General features: G+C 41.2%; 1 protein-coding gene across 17 annotated transcripts in view; it reads right to left on the bottom strand.

Annotated features, from left to right (window-relative positions):
• Nucleotides 1-21,682, bottom strand: part of NEDD4L (NEDD4 like E3 ubiquitin protein ligase) — a 348,035-nt gene that overhangs the window by 242,937 nt on the left and 83,416 nt on the right. For 14 of the 17 annotated variants that reach the window (XR_010602120.1, XM_065598800.1, XM_065598799.1 and 11 more), the window contains exon 2: nt 18,471-18,544. The exons of the other annotated variants lie outside the window; for them this stretch is intronic. Coding sequence is in view for 7 of the 14 variants with exons in the window: in XM_065598800.1 (XP_065454872.1) it covers nt 18,471-18,544 (74 nt within the window). In the remaining 7 variants the exon portion in view is untranslated. The remainder of the gene's footprint in view (nt 1-18,470; nt 18,545-21,682) is intronic. 17 annotated transcript variants of the gene reach the window in all.

The raw sequence follows: 21,682 nt of genomic DNA, 5'->3' as shown, positions 1-21,682 counted from the left end.
ACTTGGCAGTCTGCTCTGGATGTAACTATCCTGAGTAGTTTTGTATCACCTGCTAACTTTGCCTCCTCATTGTTTACCCCTTTCCCTAGATCATTTATGAATATGTTGAACAGCAAAGGTCCCAGTACAGATCCTTGGGGGACCCCATTAGTTACCCTGCTCCACTGTGAAAACTGAACATTTATTCCTACCCTTTGTTTCCTATCTTTTCACCAGTTACTGATCCTTCTATCCCATGACTGTTTATTTTGATGAAGAACTTTTGATGAGGGACCTTGGCAAAGGTTTTCTGAAAGTCTAAGTATCCTATATGCACTGGATCACCTTTGTCCACATGTTTATTGACCCACTCAAAGAATTCTAACAGATTGGTAAGGCAGGATTTCCCTATACAAAAGCTGTGTTGACTCTTCCCCAACAAAGCATGTTCATCTATGTGTCTGATAATTCTGTTTATTGTAGTTTCACCCCTTTTGCCTGGTACTGAAGTTAGGCTTACCGGGCTGTAATTGCCAGGGTCACCTCTGGAGCCCTTGTAAGAAATGTTAAAGTGTATCATGCAGCATTTATACTAGCTACTTGGTTGTTTTGGCTTTGAGACATTTGGTTTGACTACATTCAGAGCAAAATTACAACTGTTCACTAGGCAGGTCAATGTCTGGATGGCTGAGTGGGGGCCAGGCAGGATGCTAGCATATGGGGTAACTGAAAATTGAGGGAGAAGATGGTGTTGTCTGGAACCAGCATTGGGGCCCTCACCATCCGTCCCCACCTCTTCCATTTGCTGTTGCTGCAGCTGCCTTCTCCTGGCTACTCCTTTCCTGTTTAGATTCAATGAGGAGGGCAGCAAAACCAGTGGCAATGTAACTACCTGCTCAGCAGGTGCTCTAATGGTGCCTGGTGGGTGGCATCAGCAATTGCAGGTCATTCCTGCCAACAGGAAGCTCAAAGGCTAGTCTCTCACTAACAGAAGATATTAAAAGATATTACCTCACCTACGTCATCTAATATCCTGGGACCAACACTGCATACAAATGAATCAGTCTCTCAAGAGAACAGTCAGTCCTGGTGATCTCAAAAGTGGACATCCTGTCTGCTGTACATGGATTACATCCCCAGTGGTCATTTTTTTTAAATGGAAATTTGCCTCGATACCAGAGTGCAACTTCCTCCTACTTTCCCTTACCAGTTGTGCAATATACTGCAAACCAGCTACCTGTGTGGCTGCCAACCTCCATCTCAAAGGCAGCCGTTTCTGTGTCATAAGCAGATGAAGAGAGATACCTCCGTGCTGTAGGGCACCTGGGGATTTTTTTGGTGGGAAAAGCACTACATAACTATCCTATCAGCTCAATCATGTTACTGATCTATACTTTATAGGTTTGGTTGGTGTTTTATCTGTCAACACTCATTTTACTGGTTGTATTTAATATGTCCTGGACCACACAGGTCAAGGTACTGGGATTTAAAGAGACACTTTGTTTTGTTGCACCTGTCTAAAGTTGAGTTAACCTAGGAACTGTTTCACGAGGAAAGGCTTTGGGGCAGGTTTTTAACAGTTGTTAATGATTGACCAATATCTTTATTTCATTGCATTAGGCAGAAAAAAAAAAACACAACTTACATCACAAGTAGTTTTGGAATTTACCTACTTTTGAATGGATAATTTTTACTTCACGTTTTGTACAGCTCCAAGGGTTACTCTGTGGTTGTAATTAGTATGTTAGCAGGAAGGCAGGGTTTTTGTTTTTGTTTTTAAAAAAGCATTTCCCTCCTCCCAAGCATAAGTTAATGTTCTTAAATGGAAAAGACATCAAATCCTGCTCAGTTATTCTGGATTTACAGAGTGAAGCACCCGTGGAGTATCAATGAATAGTAGACAAATTAGAACAATATTTTCAGATTACTTGGGAGGCTTACAAAGGTTCAGGATGTTCCCATTGTTACACAGATTTTGTTATGTCATAACCATTAATTCCAGACAAGCAAAGGATATGGAAGATCCACCTGAAATATGAGGTGTATGAAGTCAAATATACCGGCACAGGCCTAGGTCACAGTTCTGCAATTACCACCGCACAGGCAAACTTCTGTGCCCTTGGGAAACTCCACTGACTCCAAAGGAACACTGATGGGGCATAAGACTGCCCACATAGACCAGACGGCTGAATTGAGGTAATAACTGCCGCTGTGCACCCTCCATAACTGCAAGGTGAGGAGAATTGCAGGCTTTTACTGCTAATGAACTCAGATGAGCACATTTCAATTCATTCATCAAGGAAGAGACAAGACTTTGACTCTATGATACAAGTTATGACTACTTTTTCTTAAAAAAAAAAAAACCTAATGTCAAGAGGCAGTGAAAATTTATCTGTACAAGCTGCCAGTATGTCCTTCTGTGTCAGATTTGGGGTACCCCTAAATTTAAAAGGAAAAAGGCTAGTAAAGCATAAAAAATGGAAACCTCTTCTGGATGGCTAAAAGTGATCAGTAGAGGAGGGAGGTCAGAGAGGTTTTGCCTCATATAAAATTAAGCTTTGGTTTTTATACACTAATCTTTTTCCTAAAAGACTGCAAGATTCTGGTGAAGTTGTAAGTTTATTATGTGCACCATGCAAGTAAAAATCCTTATTAGCAGAGAGAGGAAGTGTGTTTTATTTAAACTACTTAAAATACATGTTGCTAGCAACCATTTAACTCAAACACCTGAGAAATGTTAAGGACAAAAATGTGTGTTGTTAATGATTCAACACTTCTGCCTTTTCCGTTAAAGTCTGAGGGAGCTTGCTATCCACATCTGATCCATAAGGAGAACTCCAGCATAACCAGAGAAGACTAAACTTGACATTACACATATCACAGGTGCCAACTTCATGGATGCTCCAGGGCTGGAGCACCCATGGAGAAAAATTTAGCAGGTGCAGGCAGACAAGCTCCCCTCCCTCCTGCCGCCAGCCCCGCTAATCAACTCCTTCCCCTCCCTCTAAGCCCCTCCTGCACACCATGGAACAGTGGTTCTGTGGCATGCAGGAGGTGCTCAGAGGGAGCGGGAGAGGAAGAGGAAGGAGCAGGGACAGGGCACGCTCAGAGGAGGGGGTAGAAAGAGGGGGAAGAGGCAGGTGGGGGTGGGGCCTTGGGAAAAGGGGTTTAGCAGGGGTGGGGGCAGGAAGAAGCGGGGCGGAGTGGGGGCTTGCGAGAAGGGGTGGATTGGGGCAGGGCCTTGGGCTGAGCGGGGGTTGAACATTCCCAGGGAAAATTAGAAGCCAGTTCCTGTGACACATATACTCTAATATTAACGGAGAGAGACTTTCAGACTATTTCTTGAAAGACGCAAAAGGGGGCACAAATCCATCTCCCACTGCAGATCACATTCACAAAAAGCATCTTAATAGAATGTTTAAAAGGTTCATTCAACTCCAAGTGTTACCTTTTTAAGTATCTTGTGCACAGACAGCTAGTAAGCTATTGATTTCTTCTTAAACATGCTATCTGGGGGAGACAGAATGCCTGAGATAAGGTGCTGATACCAAGTGAGGTCCCACTACCCAGAGTTTCTCAAACTTTCAGAGCATGGGCTGCATCTTCAGTGTTTTCAATTTAGCACTATCATCAGCCTCTTGCTGCATCTGGTGTTTTTCTTAAATCCCCACCCGCTGGAGTCCTGGGATTACCTGAGAATCAAAGCTTTTTATTTTATTTAAATAAAAAAAGATTCTAGCCCTCATGGTTGCAGAGAAAAGCTGGAAAACAAACTGTAAAGGCTCAGTTACCAAAAGTATTTCATGTTTTGGGGGTCTGACTCAATTGTGGAACATCTTGCACTAGCAATACTGCATCTCACTAACAACAGTCTTATAGACCTCCTCCCCTCCCATTAATCACATGGGCTTACTTCCCTTCTAACCAGGATTAGTCTAACATCCCAAATATTGTGCCTTGGTATCAAAACTCAAAAGACGCCAATGTCAAAGTTTATTGATCCACTTAGGTGAGTGCCAACTACAACTCACTTTGAACACTTAAAAAGGGACAGTGTCAATTTAGAATCGTCAGCTTAGATAATTCAAACTAGTTTCACCTCACCCTTTCTGTGGTTCCGCATTTTCCTATTTTGCCAATGTTTTCTTTTCTCTCCTTGTTGCTGTGTGAAAGGCCCACAAAAGAAAAGAAAAAAAAATTGGAAACATAAGGGAAACAGTGAAGCTGACTATACACACAGCGCTGTACATACATCTGATGAAGTGGGTTCTAGCCCATGAAAGCTTATGCCCAAATAAATTTGTTAGTCTCTAAGGTGCCACAAGGACTCCTCGCTTTTTTTGCTGATACAAACTAACATGGCTACCACTGAAACAGCGCTGTCAAATTCTCAAAGTAGAAAAAAATACTCTGCTTATTTTGCTTCTTTCAATTATAGTAATAGCAGGTGTTACTTATACCATAATTCAGTTCACTCTGAAATGCGTGTTTGTCTTCAGTTCTTTGGAAGGCTATGTTTAAAAAAAAAAAAGCACACAACACTAGTTCCCTCAGTTAGAGCCACTTCTTCCCCTTGAATTTGTTTGAACATTTGACTTTGCCCTGTGAACTTCCCCAGTGGGTTCCTGCACTCCCATAATTAGGTAAGATCTACAAACAAATCAATACACAAAGAACATTAGTAAGCAGAGCTGGCTGAAAAATGTGAATGCTTTCTTAATGAAACTATTCATTTCATGCAAAAAAAAAAAAATACAAATCAGAGTGTTTCATGAGATTCTTATTTTTCAACAAAATGATTCAAAATGAAATAAGCTGGGAAGAAAGTGGAAAGGAGATTCATTTCCATTCAAATCAAAAGGAAAAGTTTTCATTTCAAAATTGGTTCATCACAAATTTCCAAACAATAGTTAAAAACTTTTCATAAAACCCCTCAAAAAATTTTCAACAATGCCTACTAGTGGGTCGAGCAAAGCATGGCCCTAGACTCAACTAGTGATCATTGCTGTTTGCCTATCTTTATATAATTAGGTAACTTTTGAAAACTACATCTGATCCATTCCAAAATTTCAGGGTATTCTAGGTATCAATGGGCAGAACCCTTTGATGCCAATTGGGAAGCCAGAAAAGCCTGAATGCCCCAATAATCAGGCCCACAAAACTTCCATTTGGTGCTGCAGACAGATGAAGCCCTCTGGTGCCCTCTGCTGCTGCCTACACAACATAGAGGGGCATACCGTTTGTTGCCCACAGTAGCCCAATCTCTGTGCATTACCCAACTTTTCAAGTGCAAACAGAAGCCTGATGAGGGGGGCGGATGGGAAAGGGGGGACAGGCTGGCTTGGCTAGAACGAGGGGTGGGAGGGAGGGTCGGGGAAGAGCACACAAGGTTTTACAGAAAGCTTTGTTGCATTAAAAATAAAAGCACAACTGCTTTTTAATGTAATACCATCAGACACACACTAGATTGCAAATTTAATACATATGTATCTAGACCTCATTATTGACCTCAAACCTCATGATCGTGGTTGTCAAAATTTCCCCCCTCTTTTACAGCAGCCAGAATTAACCTGCATTTTTCAACCTCTACAAATGAAGATTTCTTACACACATCATTAACTTTACTATCAGTCAGTTTTCTATTGAATGGCGTTCCCTCTCCACTCACAATACCAGCCTCGACCACCCGTTTATCAGCTTCTTGCATAAATGCTTGCATCTTCCATGCTGCCCCTTGGAATACACTTCTTCAGTTTAAAGCCACTGTTGTGCCCTCTTTCAAATTCCTCTTCAAGACTGACCTCTGCAACAATGCCTCTAAGAAATCTGCCAAATAACAAGTGGCTGGCTTGAAAGGCGGATTGGAATAACTGATATTATCAAGTATCAAGAGTCCTGCCCCATATAACAGACCAGTAAGGGGGCAGGAAAAAAAGAAGTACTATCCCAATTTTACAGATGGGAAACTGAGTTACAGAGATCAAGTTCACACAGGAAGCATATGAGAGCCAGGAACTGAACCCACCTCTCCTAAATCCCAAAGTGGTGCTTAACCACAGGATCATCCTACCTCAAGAAAAACACCACCCCTATTATGACCAGATGCACAAGTGGGCTTAACAAACAGTGGGTGAGAGAAGGAGGAGGGCAATACTGATAAAGCTCACGGACTTACAAGGGCTAGATAACTTGAGAATGTCTAACCTTATTTTAAAATAACCTTTGCTTACACCCATGCTCAATTCTCCACCCCACCCCTTTTCCTTCTGTGTGTGCACTCTCACTTCAAACCTCTGCACATTCTCTCATTTTAAAATTTGACTAGGGCTATTTTTGTGTGTGTGTTTTTTTTTTTAATTTAAACACAGCTAATTCCTATTTTATCTGGAACAGCCTCCCAAGAGGAGTTGGGGGGGGGGGGTGTCAAACGACTCAGTTTTAAGAGAGAGCTGGACAAATTTATGAGTGCAATTGTATGACGGGGATGCTTGGGATGATGGGGGACAGGGCTCAACGACCCGGGGCTTCCAGGTTATATCTTATGTTCCTAAAGCTCATGCTTCAGGGTTTCAACCTGTCTAAACCTACTTAAATAATTACTATTTAGGCAAGCAGTCCTCTTGGATTCAATCATTACTCATGTAAGTAATTACTCATTTGAGTTAGGGTTGCAGAACTGTACACTTTAGGTATGTCTACACTGAAATTAGACACCAGTGTCTGGCCCATGCCCGCTGACTCAGGGTCTCTGGACTGGGCTAAGGGGCTGCTTAATTGCAGTGCAAACCTTCAGGCTTGGAGAGCTCTGGCCCTCCCACCTCGCAGGGTCCTAGAGCCTGAGCTCCAGTCCCAGTTTGAACGTCTATACTGCAATTAAACAGCCCTGCAGTCCAAACCTGGGAAGCCTGAATCAGCTGGCACGGGCCAGCCATGGGTATGTAACTGCACTGTAGACATAGCCTTTCTTTTTGCCTCACCTGCAGAAAGACCCTCTAGACTAAATATTGTAATAGAATCACAGTCACACAAATATTTTCTGTTTTGTGCCACTACAATGTTATTTTGACAGCATTACTTACTCTTTTGTCAGGCTGGCATTGTCCTGAGTGGGTTTTTGCTCAATCCCTGATGTCCAAGGATAATGGTTATGAGAATTTTTTTAAAACACCCCATATGACGATGTTATTTTGCTGAATTAAGGGTTTCATAGATTCTAAGGTCAGAAGAAATCATCTAGTCTGACCTCCTGAGTAACAAAAACCATAGGCCTCCCTGCATTAATTCCTGTTTGGATGGGGGGCTGGGGAGGGTGGGGTTGTTTTGGGTTTTTTTGTTTAGGAGGGTTGGGTTGGGGGGAGGGGGTTAAGAAAGAAAAAATGCTCTAGTTCAACCTTGGTTTAAAAATTGCCAGCGATAGAGAATCCAACACAACCCTTGATAAGTTGTTCTAGTAGTTAATTAACCTCACTGTTAAAAAATCGTGCTTAATTTGAGTTAATCTATTTTTAGTTTCAAGAAGTCATCTTACTAGTAAGGACAATGACAATTAATGACAACAGGATTTGAATATACCATTAACTATTTTTAAAAAGTCAATCAATGTATTTTAGTTAAAGTAAAAGATAAAATGTATATGTTAAATTAACCACCAGAGGGAGCTCAGGCTCCCATGAATATAATCTATACAGAAGTTCCTTATTAGGGTGTTCTGAACAACTAATTCTTGTGTACTAGTGCATTTTAAAAAAGGAATTTGTGTAGGCAAGTAATCTAAACTTCTTGACACTAACTCACGTCACTCAATTGCCTTCTGCAGAGGAAATGAACAGTGGGAAGAAAAGTGTATTTAAAAATTATGTTCCAAGTAGGGTGACCAGATGTCCCGATTTTGTAGGGACAGTCCTGATATTTGGGGCTTTGTCTTATATAGGTGACAATTACCCCCCACCCCCTGTCCCAATTTTTCACCCTTGCTATCTGGTCACCCTAGTTCCAAGCTAAGACCTCTGGGTCTTCATACCAGGCTTCTTTGCCCATTATTTGAACAGAACTAACAATAATGGGAGCCCTGGTAAATATAAAGATATAAATGTCTGTCATCTATCATCTGTGAGCCAAGTTTTCTTTTCTCAGTTATACATGTGCTACTTCCACAGCAATCAATAAGAACAGAATTGATGTAACCAGAAGAATTCAGCCACATTTCACACAGACTTGCTCAAAATTATGTTCTTAAAATGCCAGCAGCAACCTGGAGTCTGTTGGCTCTAGCACGCCCACCATTGAAGTTAACCAAGGGTATTAAGAGCAGAAAATTTAGGGCAAATAAAAGCTTGCTGTCCTAGCTGTGCCTTTTAGATGGTAGTCTCCTCAGAGCAGGGACAACTTCAACTTGTCCATCAGTGAACCCACTGGTGGCAAATACTGAACAATGATGCAGTTAGAAGTAAAATGTAGTTTCATGTTAAGGATTTTTTTCAATCATTCGGTTGCAAACCTTTTCTTTTTTAAAAACTTTTAGATAGCCAAAATTTCACGTATAGTATATTTTTCGAAGACTCTGGAAGTAGTAGCAGAGTAATTTAGTCCCATGTCCAAAACACACCCTTCATTCTTTCCAAATTTGCTGGAGTAAGAATGTCAGCGTAACTTTCATACAGCCAATAATGCATGTATTGCCTTCTATTCTGAAAGCATTTCATGCATGCATATACCTATTAAAAAAGATTTGCCCATAATTATGCCAAATAACCCACCAATACATCCAACCAAATTCCATCCTCAGAGATGTCCTAGATACCCAACACAAATACTCCTTAATAATTCTGAATTAAGATTACTAAATGTTAAATCCCTAAAATATGTTTATATGTGTAATAAATAATTTTTGTAAGTTATAAAATTTAACATGATGCAAAAACAAGACAGCAGGGGAGAGGAACTATATAAAGTAAATCATTCAGAACTTCAACACGTGATTTATGATGATCTCATTTTATAAGATAGTTAATGTAAAGTATTGCACTGGACTAGCAACATGGGCCCTAACTTTCAGGGGCTGCTGAACAGCCATACCTGAACATTAAAGGCCTGTCTACATGGGGAAATGGATTGTCCGAGCCATAGCAGAATAATTTCTCTGGCAAAACTACAGTATAATAATTATTCCGCTACAGTTCCATGTCCCCACACAGAGAAGACCTAGATTAATCGAGTTAAGTTCCACACTTCCAAAAATAGAACAGATCTATTTTATTCATCTATTTAAAAAACAAATTTAAGGCATGATCCTGTAAATACTTATTACTGGAAGAGTCATCAGAACCACCACAGGAGCCTCACGTAAGCAGCGAATGGGGGAATTCATCACTGAGGGCGGGGGCAGGGAGGTGTGACAAGGGAGAAAAGGACGAGAAGCTCACAGACACATCACTGAAATGTTAGTAAACAACACCGAGTCAGGACATGAGATTATATTTTAACATTACAAACTCTTTGAGGCAGGAACCATGTCTTTTTATTTGTTTGTACAGTGAATAAGCCAATAGGACTTCAATCCTGACTGAAGCCTTGGGCACTATCACAATACAAATACATACAGAAAAAATAAATACAGCACTGTTTTCAGTGTGTACCACGATTATGACTCATGGCTTTATAATTTGCACTGGATGATAAACAAGAGGAGGAATTCCTTCAATAATTTAACCCAAACATTTAAGAAACAATCGTTTTTAAGAGAAAGAATTAAAAAGTTATTCAAATTATAATGCCGTAATTTCAATAGCAACCTCAGGTTGTAAAATATGTAAGTGCATCAGTGCTCATGCAATAATGGTTACACACAAACAAAGCTGCTCATGGAAATTAATACTCTCTTATTGCCCAGTGCAGAGCTAGCAATGTTCCATCCAAAACTACTGAGTTTCACTAGATATTGATTTACAATACTTAAAAGTTGTTACTCTACAGTTAAGATCCCACGTCCCTTTTTTTTTTTTTTTTTTTTTTTATAAAAAGCATGCCATACTGAGTAGACCAAAAAAAGATGAGACGCAGTTATTTCAATGTTAACAAAATTGCGTAGGAAGAAATCTGGCACACCTAGAAATCACTCCAATTTAGCTACCGCTCTATGAAATAGAACTTTACATTCCAGTGGAGTGCATTCTTAGGTCAATGATGAGGGCTATTCTAACTGCCAATCTATTTTTTTGTTCAATTGGCCACCTTAACTGAACAACTCTGGAATATCCTGAATTACAGCCTAACTGCAATACCACAGATCAAAAACAGTTACAGTTTTTCATTTAAAAAAAAAAAAGAAAATTGTGGAGCCCAATTTTTGTTTTAAAATACTTTCTCAAGTACTCCAAAGGATAGTGATTTTCTTCAGAAGTAATCAGTGGGAAAAGAGGACTTTCAAACTCTAAAAATGATCACTTGCAAACTGTTGATGTCTAAAATTAAGATGACCCATAGCAGTAATTCCTGATATTAAATCCTTAAAAGAAAGCCCATTGAGGTGGTTTTATATGTAAGATACAACATGTTTTGTAAGGCACCTTTCATAAGCACACAGTAGTGTTCACATGTTGCCCCAGTATTAAATACTACCATGACTCAACCTTGAAGTAGCTTATCAGCTACTATGACTGTAATTATGCAGTTCTAATGCTAGTTTTCAAAATACCATTTCATTAAACACTTTATGAGTCACTCATTCCAGAGATTATAAGTGTATCAATATTTAGTGTAGGTCACCTGACTGCCCTCCTCACAAAGAGCATTTAAATAGCAGCTTTTCCTCAAACCATATTTTTCACTTTTGAAAGGAGACAAAGAAAGCACTGGGAAATTAACAGCCTTCAGTTATCCAGAGAGCACATGATCTACACAACCAGTAGCTGTGGGCAACAATGCCCCACCAACATGGGGAGTGATGTCCTGTAGTGGCAAGGGTATGGGTAGGTGCATCATAGAGTGACATTTTCCCCATATCGTCCAAACTGAGCCTTTGGTGGAGCGGAGGGAAACGGAGGCCAGTTCCAGAGCCAAAAGTGCTCATGTGTACAACAGCAGCAGGTCATCGCTCCATAAGAACAGCCATACTGGGTCCAGCCAAAGGTCCATCTAGCTCAGTATCCCGTCTTCCAGCAATGGCCAATGCCAGCTGCTTCAGAGGGAATGAACAGACCAGGTAACCATTAAGTGATCCATCCTGTCGCCAATTCACAGCTTCTGGCAAGCAGAGGCTAGGGTTGCCATTGATGGACCTATCCTCTATGGACTTATCTTAGTTCCTTTTTGGACCCTGTTCTTGGCCTTCACAATATCTTCTGGCAAAGAGTTCCACAGGTTGACTGTGTGTTGTGTGAAGAAACACTTCCTTTTGTTTGTTTTAAACCTGCTGCCTATTAATTTCATTGGGTGACCCCTAGTTCTTGTGTTAGGAGAAGGGGTAAAAAAAAAACCACTTCCTTATTTACTTTCTCCACACCAGTCATGATTTTATAGACCTCGATCATATCCTCCCCCTTAGTCATCTCTTTTCTGAGCTGAGAAGTCCCAATTTTTTTTCTCTCTCCTCATATGGAAGCTGTTTCATACACCTACTCATATTTGTTACCCTTTTATGTATCTTTTCCAATTCCAATACATCTTTTTTGAGATGGGATGACCACATCTGCACACAGTATTCAAGATGTGGGCGTACCATGGATTTATATAGGTAAATATCATATTGGGTCTATCTTATTACCTATTCCTTTCCTAATGTTTCCCAACAATGTTAGCTTTTTTGACTGCTGCTGCATTGAGTGGATGTTTTCAGAGAACTACTCACAATGACTCCAATATCTCTTTGTTGACAGGTAACAGCTAATTTAGACCCCATCATTTTATATGTATAGTTGGGATTATGTTTTCCAATGTGCATTACTTTGCATTTATCAACATTGAATTTCATCTGCCATTTTGTTGCCCAGTCACCCAGTTTTGTGAGATCCCTGTGTAATTCTTTGCAGTCTGCTTTTGCCTTAACTATCTTGAGTAGTTTTGTAACATCTGCAAATTTTGCCACCTCACTGTTTACCCTGTGGTAAACCCAGGACAAACAGCTACAAGGGGGCGGGGAGGAGGGGTGGTAAGTAATTAGTCCCAGGGGGTTTAAAAGGCCTCTCCCTATCCACTGAGGAGAGATAACCAGGGGGAAATAAGGTTCAGCTGGAAAAGGGGTTACCAGGGAACTAATTAGGTTCAGCTGGCTCCAACTGCTTGAGACCTTTTTAAACCCTCCCGGCATGGAAGGGGAGGGTGTGAGAGAAGCAGGGAAGCTGCCAGTAGACTAGGTGTAGCAAGACATAGAACCCTTGAGGCTCTATGGCTGCACTCCCTCCCCAGAAGGGAAGCAAAACAAGCACACGGGACTGACTGAGGAAAGGAATAGCTGGACCCTGTGCTACCTATAAGGATTTGCCTTGCCCAAGCCTGTCTCTCCAAGGCTAAAAAGGACTGAGCCTGCTGAGGAGAAGAAGGTATTTTGCCACACCCCTTTTTCCAGATCATTTATGAATACGTTGAATAGGACTGGTTCAAGTACAGACCCCGGGGGGACACCACTATTTACCTCTCTCCAATCTGAAAACTGACCATTTATTCCTACCCTTCATTTCCTAACTTTTAACCAGTTACTGATCCAGGAGAGGACCTTCCCTCTTATCCCATAATAGCTTACTTTGCTTAAGAGCCTTTGGTGAGGGACCTTGTCAAAGGCTTTCTGAAAATTTAAGTACTATATACTATATCCACTGGATTCCCCCTGTCCATGTGCTTGTTGAACCCCCTCAAAGAATTCTAGTAGATTAGCAAGGCATGATTTCCCTTTACAAATACCATGCTGACTTCTCTCCTTCTCATGTTCATATGGGTGTCCAATAATTCTGTACTCTACTATAGTTTCAACCAATTTGCCTGGTACTGAAGTTAGGGTTACCAGCCTGCAATTGCCAGGATTGCCTCTGGATCCTTTTTTAAAAATTCGAGTCACATTAGCTATCCTCCAGCCATCTGGTACAGAAGCTGATTTAAATAAGTTAAGTTACATACCACGGTTAGTAGTTCTGCAATTTCACATTTGAGTGCCTTCAGAACTCTTGGGTGAAGACCATCTGGTCCTGGTGAATTATTGTTGTTTAATTTATCAGTTTGTTCCAAAAACCTCCTCTAATGACACCTCAATCCGGGACAGTTCCTCAGATGTGTCACCTAAAAAGACTGGCATAGGTTTGGGAAGCTCTCTCTCATCTTCAGCTGTGAAGACCCAGAGAGCGCAGAGCAGAGGGGCCACGTGGGCCATGGCCAGACCACTTTTTGGCCAGGCCAAACCTTAGTGGTGCTGCAACCCCGTGCTCAGGTCATAGCACCACTCACTCAAATGTTGGGGGGGAGGGGAAGATTTGTAGGGGCTCATGGGCCAGAGGTGCCAAGCTGCTGATGGGAAAGGGTACCTGAGAGGGGAAAAGGAGCATCAGACAGGGGTGGGAGGAAAAGAACCTATGCCTCCCACTTCAAATGGCATTCCACAGCCCCTGCTTTCACCCACCCCACCCTTCCTTTCTGTGTGGGGCTGCCCAGATAAGAGCTCCACTCACCAGCCGAAAGGCAGAGTCAGACTTAGACAACAGGGGGAGCCAGAGGAAAGAGTCCGACCATCTCCCCTTCTCCTGAGGGCAGGCACCTGGAGGGAAGGTAGAGGCTTCATAGGCCTGGAACACATGTAAGGAGGCAGAGACGACATCTACCAGTCCACCTCTGACTGGGGAAGAGAGGACGAGCACCCCCTTTCCTGCATTGCAGAGATTGGGCCATGCGTGGGTTCAGCACGCTATACAAAACTCAGGCACCATCACACGCATTTACACCAGAAATCTGCAAAATAGAACCTGGCGCAATCGGAGGTCTTTCTGAAGAAAGGTACTGAACTAATTTGCGGAACAACCTCTTTGTTCCTACCTCCAGCCCTTTGATTCACGGATCTCCACACCTCTGTACTTTCTCCCACCTATGAACAAGAGGATGGTTCAGGCTACGTGGCCCACTCAGTTCATTTCTCTGTTGCATCTGCCAAAAAGGGTGGCAACCATGGTGGGGGTTTTCCATGACGTGGACACTTACCGCCCAGCAGCTAGACTGCGACTATCCACAGACTTCACAAAAACAAACATATCACAATGGCTTTCAGCTGCTGCTGAGTTTGACAAGATTTGAACCCGTGACAGGGTGCTGAAAGATTATCCCATCACAATTCCCCTCCAAAAAAAAATTTTTTTTTTTTACAGCAGACCGTTATGCTGTGTGCGCGTTTCTCCCCCCTCCCCCCCAATCAAAAAACCACCACCCTCTTCGATATGATTATTTGAGTGCTTTTTTAGGAGATCTCACACATACGCCATGCTTCAGAAAATTTAACAATTTTTAGCATTTCACACTTTTCCTCCAGACAGTTTTATTTGAAATTAGGTTCTACAGCGTAAGTAATGTAGAGCTCCATACCTCATTGATTATTGATTAACTCAACACAATTTATCAGCATGATAATTTTTAGGGGAGGTATGCTTGACAATTACATTGGAAAGCTAGATATTTGTGGAAACTTAATCATATTCGAGTCAAGCAGCATAAACTGTAAAACTAGCATCAGAAAATGCAAATCCATTTAAAAAAACTTTTTCCCACAAAAAGCTTTCTGAGAAGCTTGTCAGCTCAGCAGTGCAAGCATTTCAGTAAAACTGAATGCCATAATATCATTTTTAGCAAATATCTATTTCAAACAACGTTAAAAACATACTCCAACTTACGTTTTCAACTGTTTAGCTTAATGAAAACCCTACTGGACTTGAGACAGTTACTTTAAATATTTAAGGGCCATATCAATAGAACTCATTGCCAATTCACACAACTTAAGCATTTGAACTCAAAGATATAACACTGATTTTTGAGGTATATTCATTCTTCAGCAAACTTCAGACTCTCTTTTGATTAAGGCATCTTAAATATTTACAACGTAGGAGAGGTCTGGCTGATGGAGACGATACTACAGTGCCAGGGATTCAATTATAAAGCTTCCCATGTATCCTGTAAAGAATTACATGTATGCTAAGGAATTTTTCATTTTCCTCAGATTCTTTTTTAAATTTGCACTTACACCCCAACACGAACATTCTCTATGATAAGATAATTTGCCTACCCAGACACTAGTTTGTTTTGTTTTTTAAATAAACTACATGAATGGTCAAATTTAGTTACAACTTGGCCAGATTTTGTTTCTTCATTTTCGACAATTAAATATATAAAGCCAATCATTGTCTATACCAGTACAAAAATGTTGGAGCCAAATTAAAGAGCTGAAAACGCAAAAGTTAACAAAACATAGTTCTAGTCTTAATTTTTTTTTTTAAATGGAAATTGTTTTCTCCTTTCTCCACTCCACCCTCCTCCAGAATTTGTTCCCCTTTTCCCTCTTCCCTTTGCTACTGCAGCATCTCACCTTCAGCTGAAAGAGTAGGTGAAAGGTCTCCCATGAGATAAATGCTAACATGGGATGTGCAAGCAATTGTACTCCTGTAGTGCAAGTTAGCCAACACTATTAACAGTACTATTACTAATCTACTCAGCAAGCACTATGTATCTGATCACTTCCAAACATGAGCCGCTTTTTTGTTGCTTATAGTCAGCAGTCAAAAGCTATTTCAAATAGCAATTTTAGGGGAGAAAGAAAGGGCTTCGTCTTATGCAAGATTCACAAAAAAAAAAAAAATATCAAGAGGTGATTAAACCTTCAATTACTGCTTTTAAGTAGTTTCAAACTAGATAATCAAACGGATGGACTACAGTTTAGCATAATTAAAGAAACACAAAATAATCCATAGGGAGGCTCATTAATACATTAAGAAGCTAGAGTTAGTTGCAGTAAGGGGGTCCACTTTTTACATTCAGCGCTAAACTGGCTGCCAGTAACTTTTCTGGTGAAATTCAAGCTGTGGGTCTTAACCTAAAAAGCTCTAAATGGTTTGGAAACTACCTCGCTCCTCATGCAACATGGTTGAGGTCAGCAGGGATACTCAAGCTAGATAGAACCTACTCAGTTTAAAGGGGACTTGAAAAGGGGGTTGCTGGTTAAATGATTTACGAGAAGGGTCCTTATCTTTAGAATTCACTCCTTCTCTATCAGTCGTCTGCGAGAGGTTGGGATTTGTTTACCTTGTAGGCACACTCCAAAAATTCTCAAATATGCCCATCCTATTAATTTGCATGGTTGTTCAAGAAATATCGCTTCTCAGAGTGTTTTTATGTTTAAGTGGACACTCCTTCAGGACTGCAAGTTGTGGCTTGAGCTGTCTCGTGCAGTGATTATGAACCTGTAGTCTGCAGACCCCCTGGAGGTCTGCAGTCTACATCTAAGAGATCCGCGAAAGGAAAGGTTGTAGTTACCAGAGAACAGTAGTTTTCAACCTGTGGTTTGTAGATCTCTGGGAGTCCAAGGACTACATCTAAGACTTCCAAAGGGAACCGCACCTCAATCTGAAATTTTTTTTAGGAGTTCGCAAATGAAAAGAGGTTGAGAACCACTGGTTTAGTGCATGCACAATAAGTCTAGGCTGGGAGCAAAAAGTGTTTTAAAATATATAATTTTTAAAAGGAAAGAACTTGGAAGTAAGCCTAGTGGCCTTTCCATACTTTTTAAATCAAAAACACTTAACCACAGCTTTCATTTCTGCCAGTTGTCACCCTGTTTGAGGTTATATCAGTGCAGACCATGGACTGTTCACTTTCTGTTGATTGACAGGTAGCAGCCACTTGTGTGAAAATTGGTTTATGCCCTCTGGCTGGCTCTCTCTCTTCATCCAGCCACTGGTCTTCAGCTGAAAAACTTCTGTAATTCTCACCCTAACTGAACTGTGAGCCTGCATATTCCAGTGATTCCTGAAACACTTAGCAGGTCGGGGGGGGGGGGGGGGAAATCTGTGAAATGGCTGCATAAAAATGAATAAATGGTTGCAACATATCTATTCAAGGGACACCATCATAGGACCTAACCACATCAGTCACACCATCCGGGGCTAGTTCACCTGAACGTCTACCAATGTGATATATGCCATCATGTGTCAGCAATGCCCCTCTGCCATGTACATTGGCCAAACTGGACAGTCTCTACGCAAAAAAAAAATGGACACAAATCTGACATCAGGAATCATAACATTCAAAAACCGGTCGGAGAATACTTTAACCTGTCTGGTCACTCAACAACAGACCTGAGGGTGGCAATTTTGCAACAGAAAAGCTTCAAAAGCAGACTCCAACAAGAAACTGCTGAACTTGAATTGATATGCAAACTAGATACAATCAACGTAGGCTTGAATAGAGACTGGGAATGGCTGAGCCATTACAAACATTGAATCTATCTCCCCATGTAAGTATTCTCACACTTCTTATCAAACTGTCTGTACTGGGCTAGCTTGGTGATCACTTCAAAAGTTTTTTTCTTTTACTTAATTGGCCTCTCAGAGTTGGTAAGACAACTCCCACCTTTTCATGCTCTCTGTATGTGTGCATATATATCTCCTCAATATATGTTCCATTCTATGCATCCGAAGAAGTGGGCTGTAGCCCACAAAAGCTTATGCTCAAATAAATTTGGTAGTCTCTAAGGTGCCACAAGTACTCCTTTTTGCATAAATGCTGACTCCTCAGCCTGAAATCTTTCACTCCACTAAATCTGCATTTTATTAAACAGGCCCCTCACGTGGAGTGCAAAGGCTTCCTATTTGGCAAAAATATCAGCATGGTCTGTTCCATGCTTTTTTCACATTAACACTTCCTAGCCTTCTCCCACATGGACTGGATTGAAGAAACCTTTCAAACCACTTTCTTTTTAAAAGGCAGAGTACACAGGAACTGTACCAGTGACATCTGGATAAGATTGACTGCCCTAACCGCAATGCCCCCACACACCCAAAAAAACACCCATACACACAAACCAACCAATAAATCACAGTGCAACAATCCTATCAGGCTTCTGTATCTAAACACCAGCACAACTGCTGCTGAAACCAATAGCAGGAGTGGTGCTTTATCAGAAACTGAAGTGAGTTACTGCATCCTTCATGCCTTCTGCCCCTCTTAAAATCAGAGGGGAAGAAAAAAAAAAAGTCGTTTTAAATACAGTATCTAAAACCACTACCAAAGCTTGAGCTGCCTCCTTCTGTGGTGCCTATTGCAGAGGCAGAAAACTGGAGTACTCTGTGGTGTGGGAGGGACTATTCCAGAGGGTGTGAAACTAAATTGCTTGCTAGCCTCCTAACAGACATCCCATGATCTACACCGGTTGCGATCACATCACAGAATCTTTCATTGTGTTTATAAACAGCTACAAAATTGCTATAGTGCCCGTACTATAAATTTCAAACAAGTGCTGAACGCAACACACATACCTGGCTCCGAAGATGTCTTTTTTTGCTAGATCAATGCCAGAAACAACCTTAACTCTGAGGAGTCGAGACTCGTCCTAATAAAATAGGAAAGAAAGAAAAAAACAGAGGTGTTTTACTCATGCAAATACAAGTGACCTTTTGAAGGTGTTGGATCACTACTTCCCAAACATGAAAGAACTGTCAGTCTCTCAATAGAAGGAGTCTGGTTAAACTCTGAAAGCCTTATGGAGGGAGCTGCACAGTTCAGCTCCCAGAGAACAGTGCCAAACAGAGACATGAAGGGCTCTTAGTCCAGCCATAGCAAAAGCTGGCAAGAATAAGTAACTGCCAGAGCACTGAAAAGGAGGGGTGAGGAGGTATTATTTGCATAACAGGGCCATTTGAAATTTCAAATGATCCAGAGAATTTCCACAGGAATTCCTGGTTCTCAGATTTCAAGTTAATCTCTTCAATACAAGGCCATATGATTTTGAAAAGAACAACATTTATTTTGGTATTAATTGCCAATAGTGAAATTTTTATAATTTTTTTATCAAATAATGTGTACTTAGTAGTACCAACGCATGAGGAAAGAAAAACAAAACACTGAAACAGCAAATGAGATCTAGATATGGTACAAAATTTCAAGTATTTTTATCTTGATTTCCAATCTCCCCCTCTCACGCCCCGTAGATTTCCCAAAAGCAAAAGAATAAAGCAGTGTTTCTCAACCAAGGGTACGTGTACCCCTGGGGGTACACAGAGGTCTTCGAGGAGTACATCAACTCATCTAGATATTTGCCTAGTTTTACAACAGGCTACATAAAAAGCCCTAGCAAAGTCAGTACAAACTAAAATTTCATACAGATAAAATGAGAAAGTAAGAATTTTTCAGTAATAGTGTGCTGTGCCACTTTTGTATTTTTATGTCTGATTTTGTAAGCAAGTAGTTTTTAAGTGAGTTGAAACTTGGGGGTATGCCAGACAAATCCGACTCCTAAAAGGGGTACAGTAATCTGGAAAGGTTGAGAACCACTGAAATAAAGGACATTCTGTGTTCTGGCAGATACAAAGCTTTAAATTACTTTTCAAAGACCTGTGTGACAGTTTCTGAAAATGCAAATTACCAGCTCATCACCTTGCACAGCAGTCGATCATGCTGACACATTCCACTGTCTTTGAACATCAATATTGACACTGCTTTTGTTTGTGCGCGGTGTTTTGGCCAGCCTTTTTTTTTTTTTTTTTTTTTTTTTTTTTAAATAAAAAGGTTGTCACCAACACGAAAAGAATCCTCTTTCAAACCCCTCCTTAAAAATACTCTCATTTGCAGTGATGCCTACAAAACCCTTGGTAACAGTTAGGCGGCTTGTGTGCTAAGACCAGTCTGTCATACTGAGCAATATTATCTCACTGTTTCCTTTTACTCCCCATCTGCCTGTATCCACCTATTGTCTCGCCTTAGATTGCAAGCTCCTTGGGGCAGACACTTGGTGGTGGGAGTGGGAGTGTTTGTACACCATCCTGGTGCATGACTAAGGCTCCTAGGCAGGCCCTAAGTAAAGGGGCGGGGGGAGGAAGAGGAGGAAATGGAGACACTTTACCAGGGCCTGGTCCAAGGGAGGGGCCTGGCAAGAGGGCCACAAGCCCTTCACCATGTGGGAGGGGGGGAAGTCAGGCTATATTGTGGACATTTGAGTTTGACTTAGCGTTGTGTATAATCTCAGGGAGTGTGTTTGTACCTCTGTATCTGTGTGGGATGGAATGGCAGCCCATTGTTACGAGTTTGCCCTCTGCCCAGCTAAATGTTGCTTGGGGCCTGGCTCCTAGGTGCTACGGTAATACAAACAAACAGTTCTGAGAAAGATCCCATTGAAACTGGTCTTGCCATCACGTGTGTCCATTTCATCTTTTTACCTGCAAACAGCTTATAGTAATGGATGATCCTAAGGTTCCGTTATTGTAACTGAGACGCCCGCTGCTCGTAGCTTGTTCAAAAAGCAGTGAATTTCTCACAGGTTTGTACTATTGTACATATTTGTACATATTATGCCTACTCCAATTTGTTTTAGAGATAGCTGACAAAGTGAATCCATCGATTAAATCTGCATTTAAGACTTCCACATGATTAGGAAGGCCAGAGGTCCATTCTAAAAGCAGACCACTAGCTTGCCTCTGACAGCAGACAGAGTCACATGCTTCAAAGGAAGAAACCCAGGAGAGGCTGTTTTGGTAGAACCTGCCTGCAGGGAAAGCTTCCTCGTAATCCCCCTCCTCTCAATAGTTAGGATGTCTCACGACCAAAAGCTTGACCATTTATATACCTTTTCGAAGCTTACAGGGTTTTTGACTTTTCATTTTATTATTACTGATTTCCAACAGCACTCACAGCATGCTATGTGCTTTCCAAACTGAGGAAGTATGATCCCTTCCCCAGAGAACTTACCGTCTAAAACAGGGAAAGTGACCAGTACAGTGGGTGGGCAACTAACAGACACTTACATTAACAGATACTGAACTGGATGTATTTTACATATCCTAATTTGTTTACAAGCATGGAGGTGTCCATAGTTTTCTTATAGGCATTACAACAGACACGGTCTTCAGGAATGACTTCAATTTAGAACGGGTGGGGCCTGTGCAGAGAAGCACAAGATTCTTTCATGCAAAGGGAGTAGGCGTGGAAGAATGCCAGGAAATAATTGTAGGATAAACTGAGGGCTTACAGTTGGCATCATTGTTAAAGACATGATAAAGGTTGATAAGTAGTGAGGGACAGTCACAGAGGACTTTATAGTGACAGCTATCTGAACTCACAACTGTTATTAAGGTTTCCACCATTATGTCTAAAGTCAACAGGAGACTGTGCTTTATGCTGTGGTGGTATTTTGCCCCTCCTTAAACTTAAACACCACTATGTAAGGTATCATTCCACTCACAGGTGTTTTGAAATTCTCCTAAGAAGAAATTTAAAGTAATGGATGGGACTCAGCAACTCCCAAAGCACACCAGTTCAAGAGATGTACTAAATTGAAGCTTTAAATGCACTGTTGTGGAGTTTTTGTGCTGTATTCAGTCTCTCTTGGCATCTTTAAAAGAAAGCACACACATGAACATATGAGACAGTGCATAGTGCTAAAGATTCTCCCACTGTGTGCTAAGAGAGAGAAAAGGTCTCAGACCTGGCGGTCTTTGTCCCCCAAAAAGCATAGGTATCGCATATAGGTGCGCTT

Source organism: Chrysemys picta, chromosome 6 (assembly GCF_011386835.1).
Source record: "Chrysemys picta bellii isolate R12L10 chromosome 6, ASM1138683v2, whole genome shotgun sequence".
Lineage (NCBI taxonomy): Eukaryota > Metazoa > Chordata > Testudines > Emydidae > Chrysemys > Chrysemys picta.
This window is presented reverse-complemented; position numbering and strand designations above follow the sequence as displayed.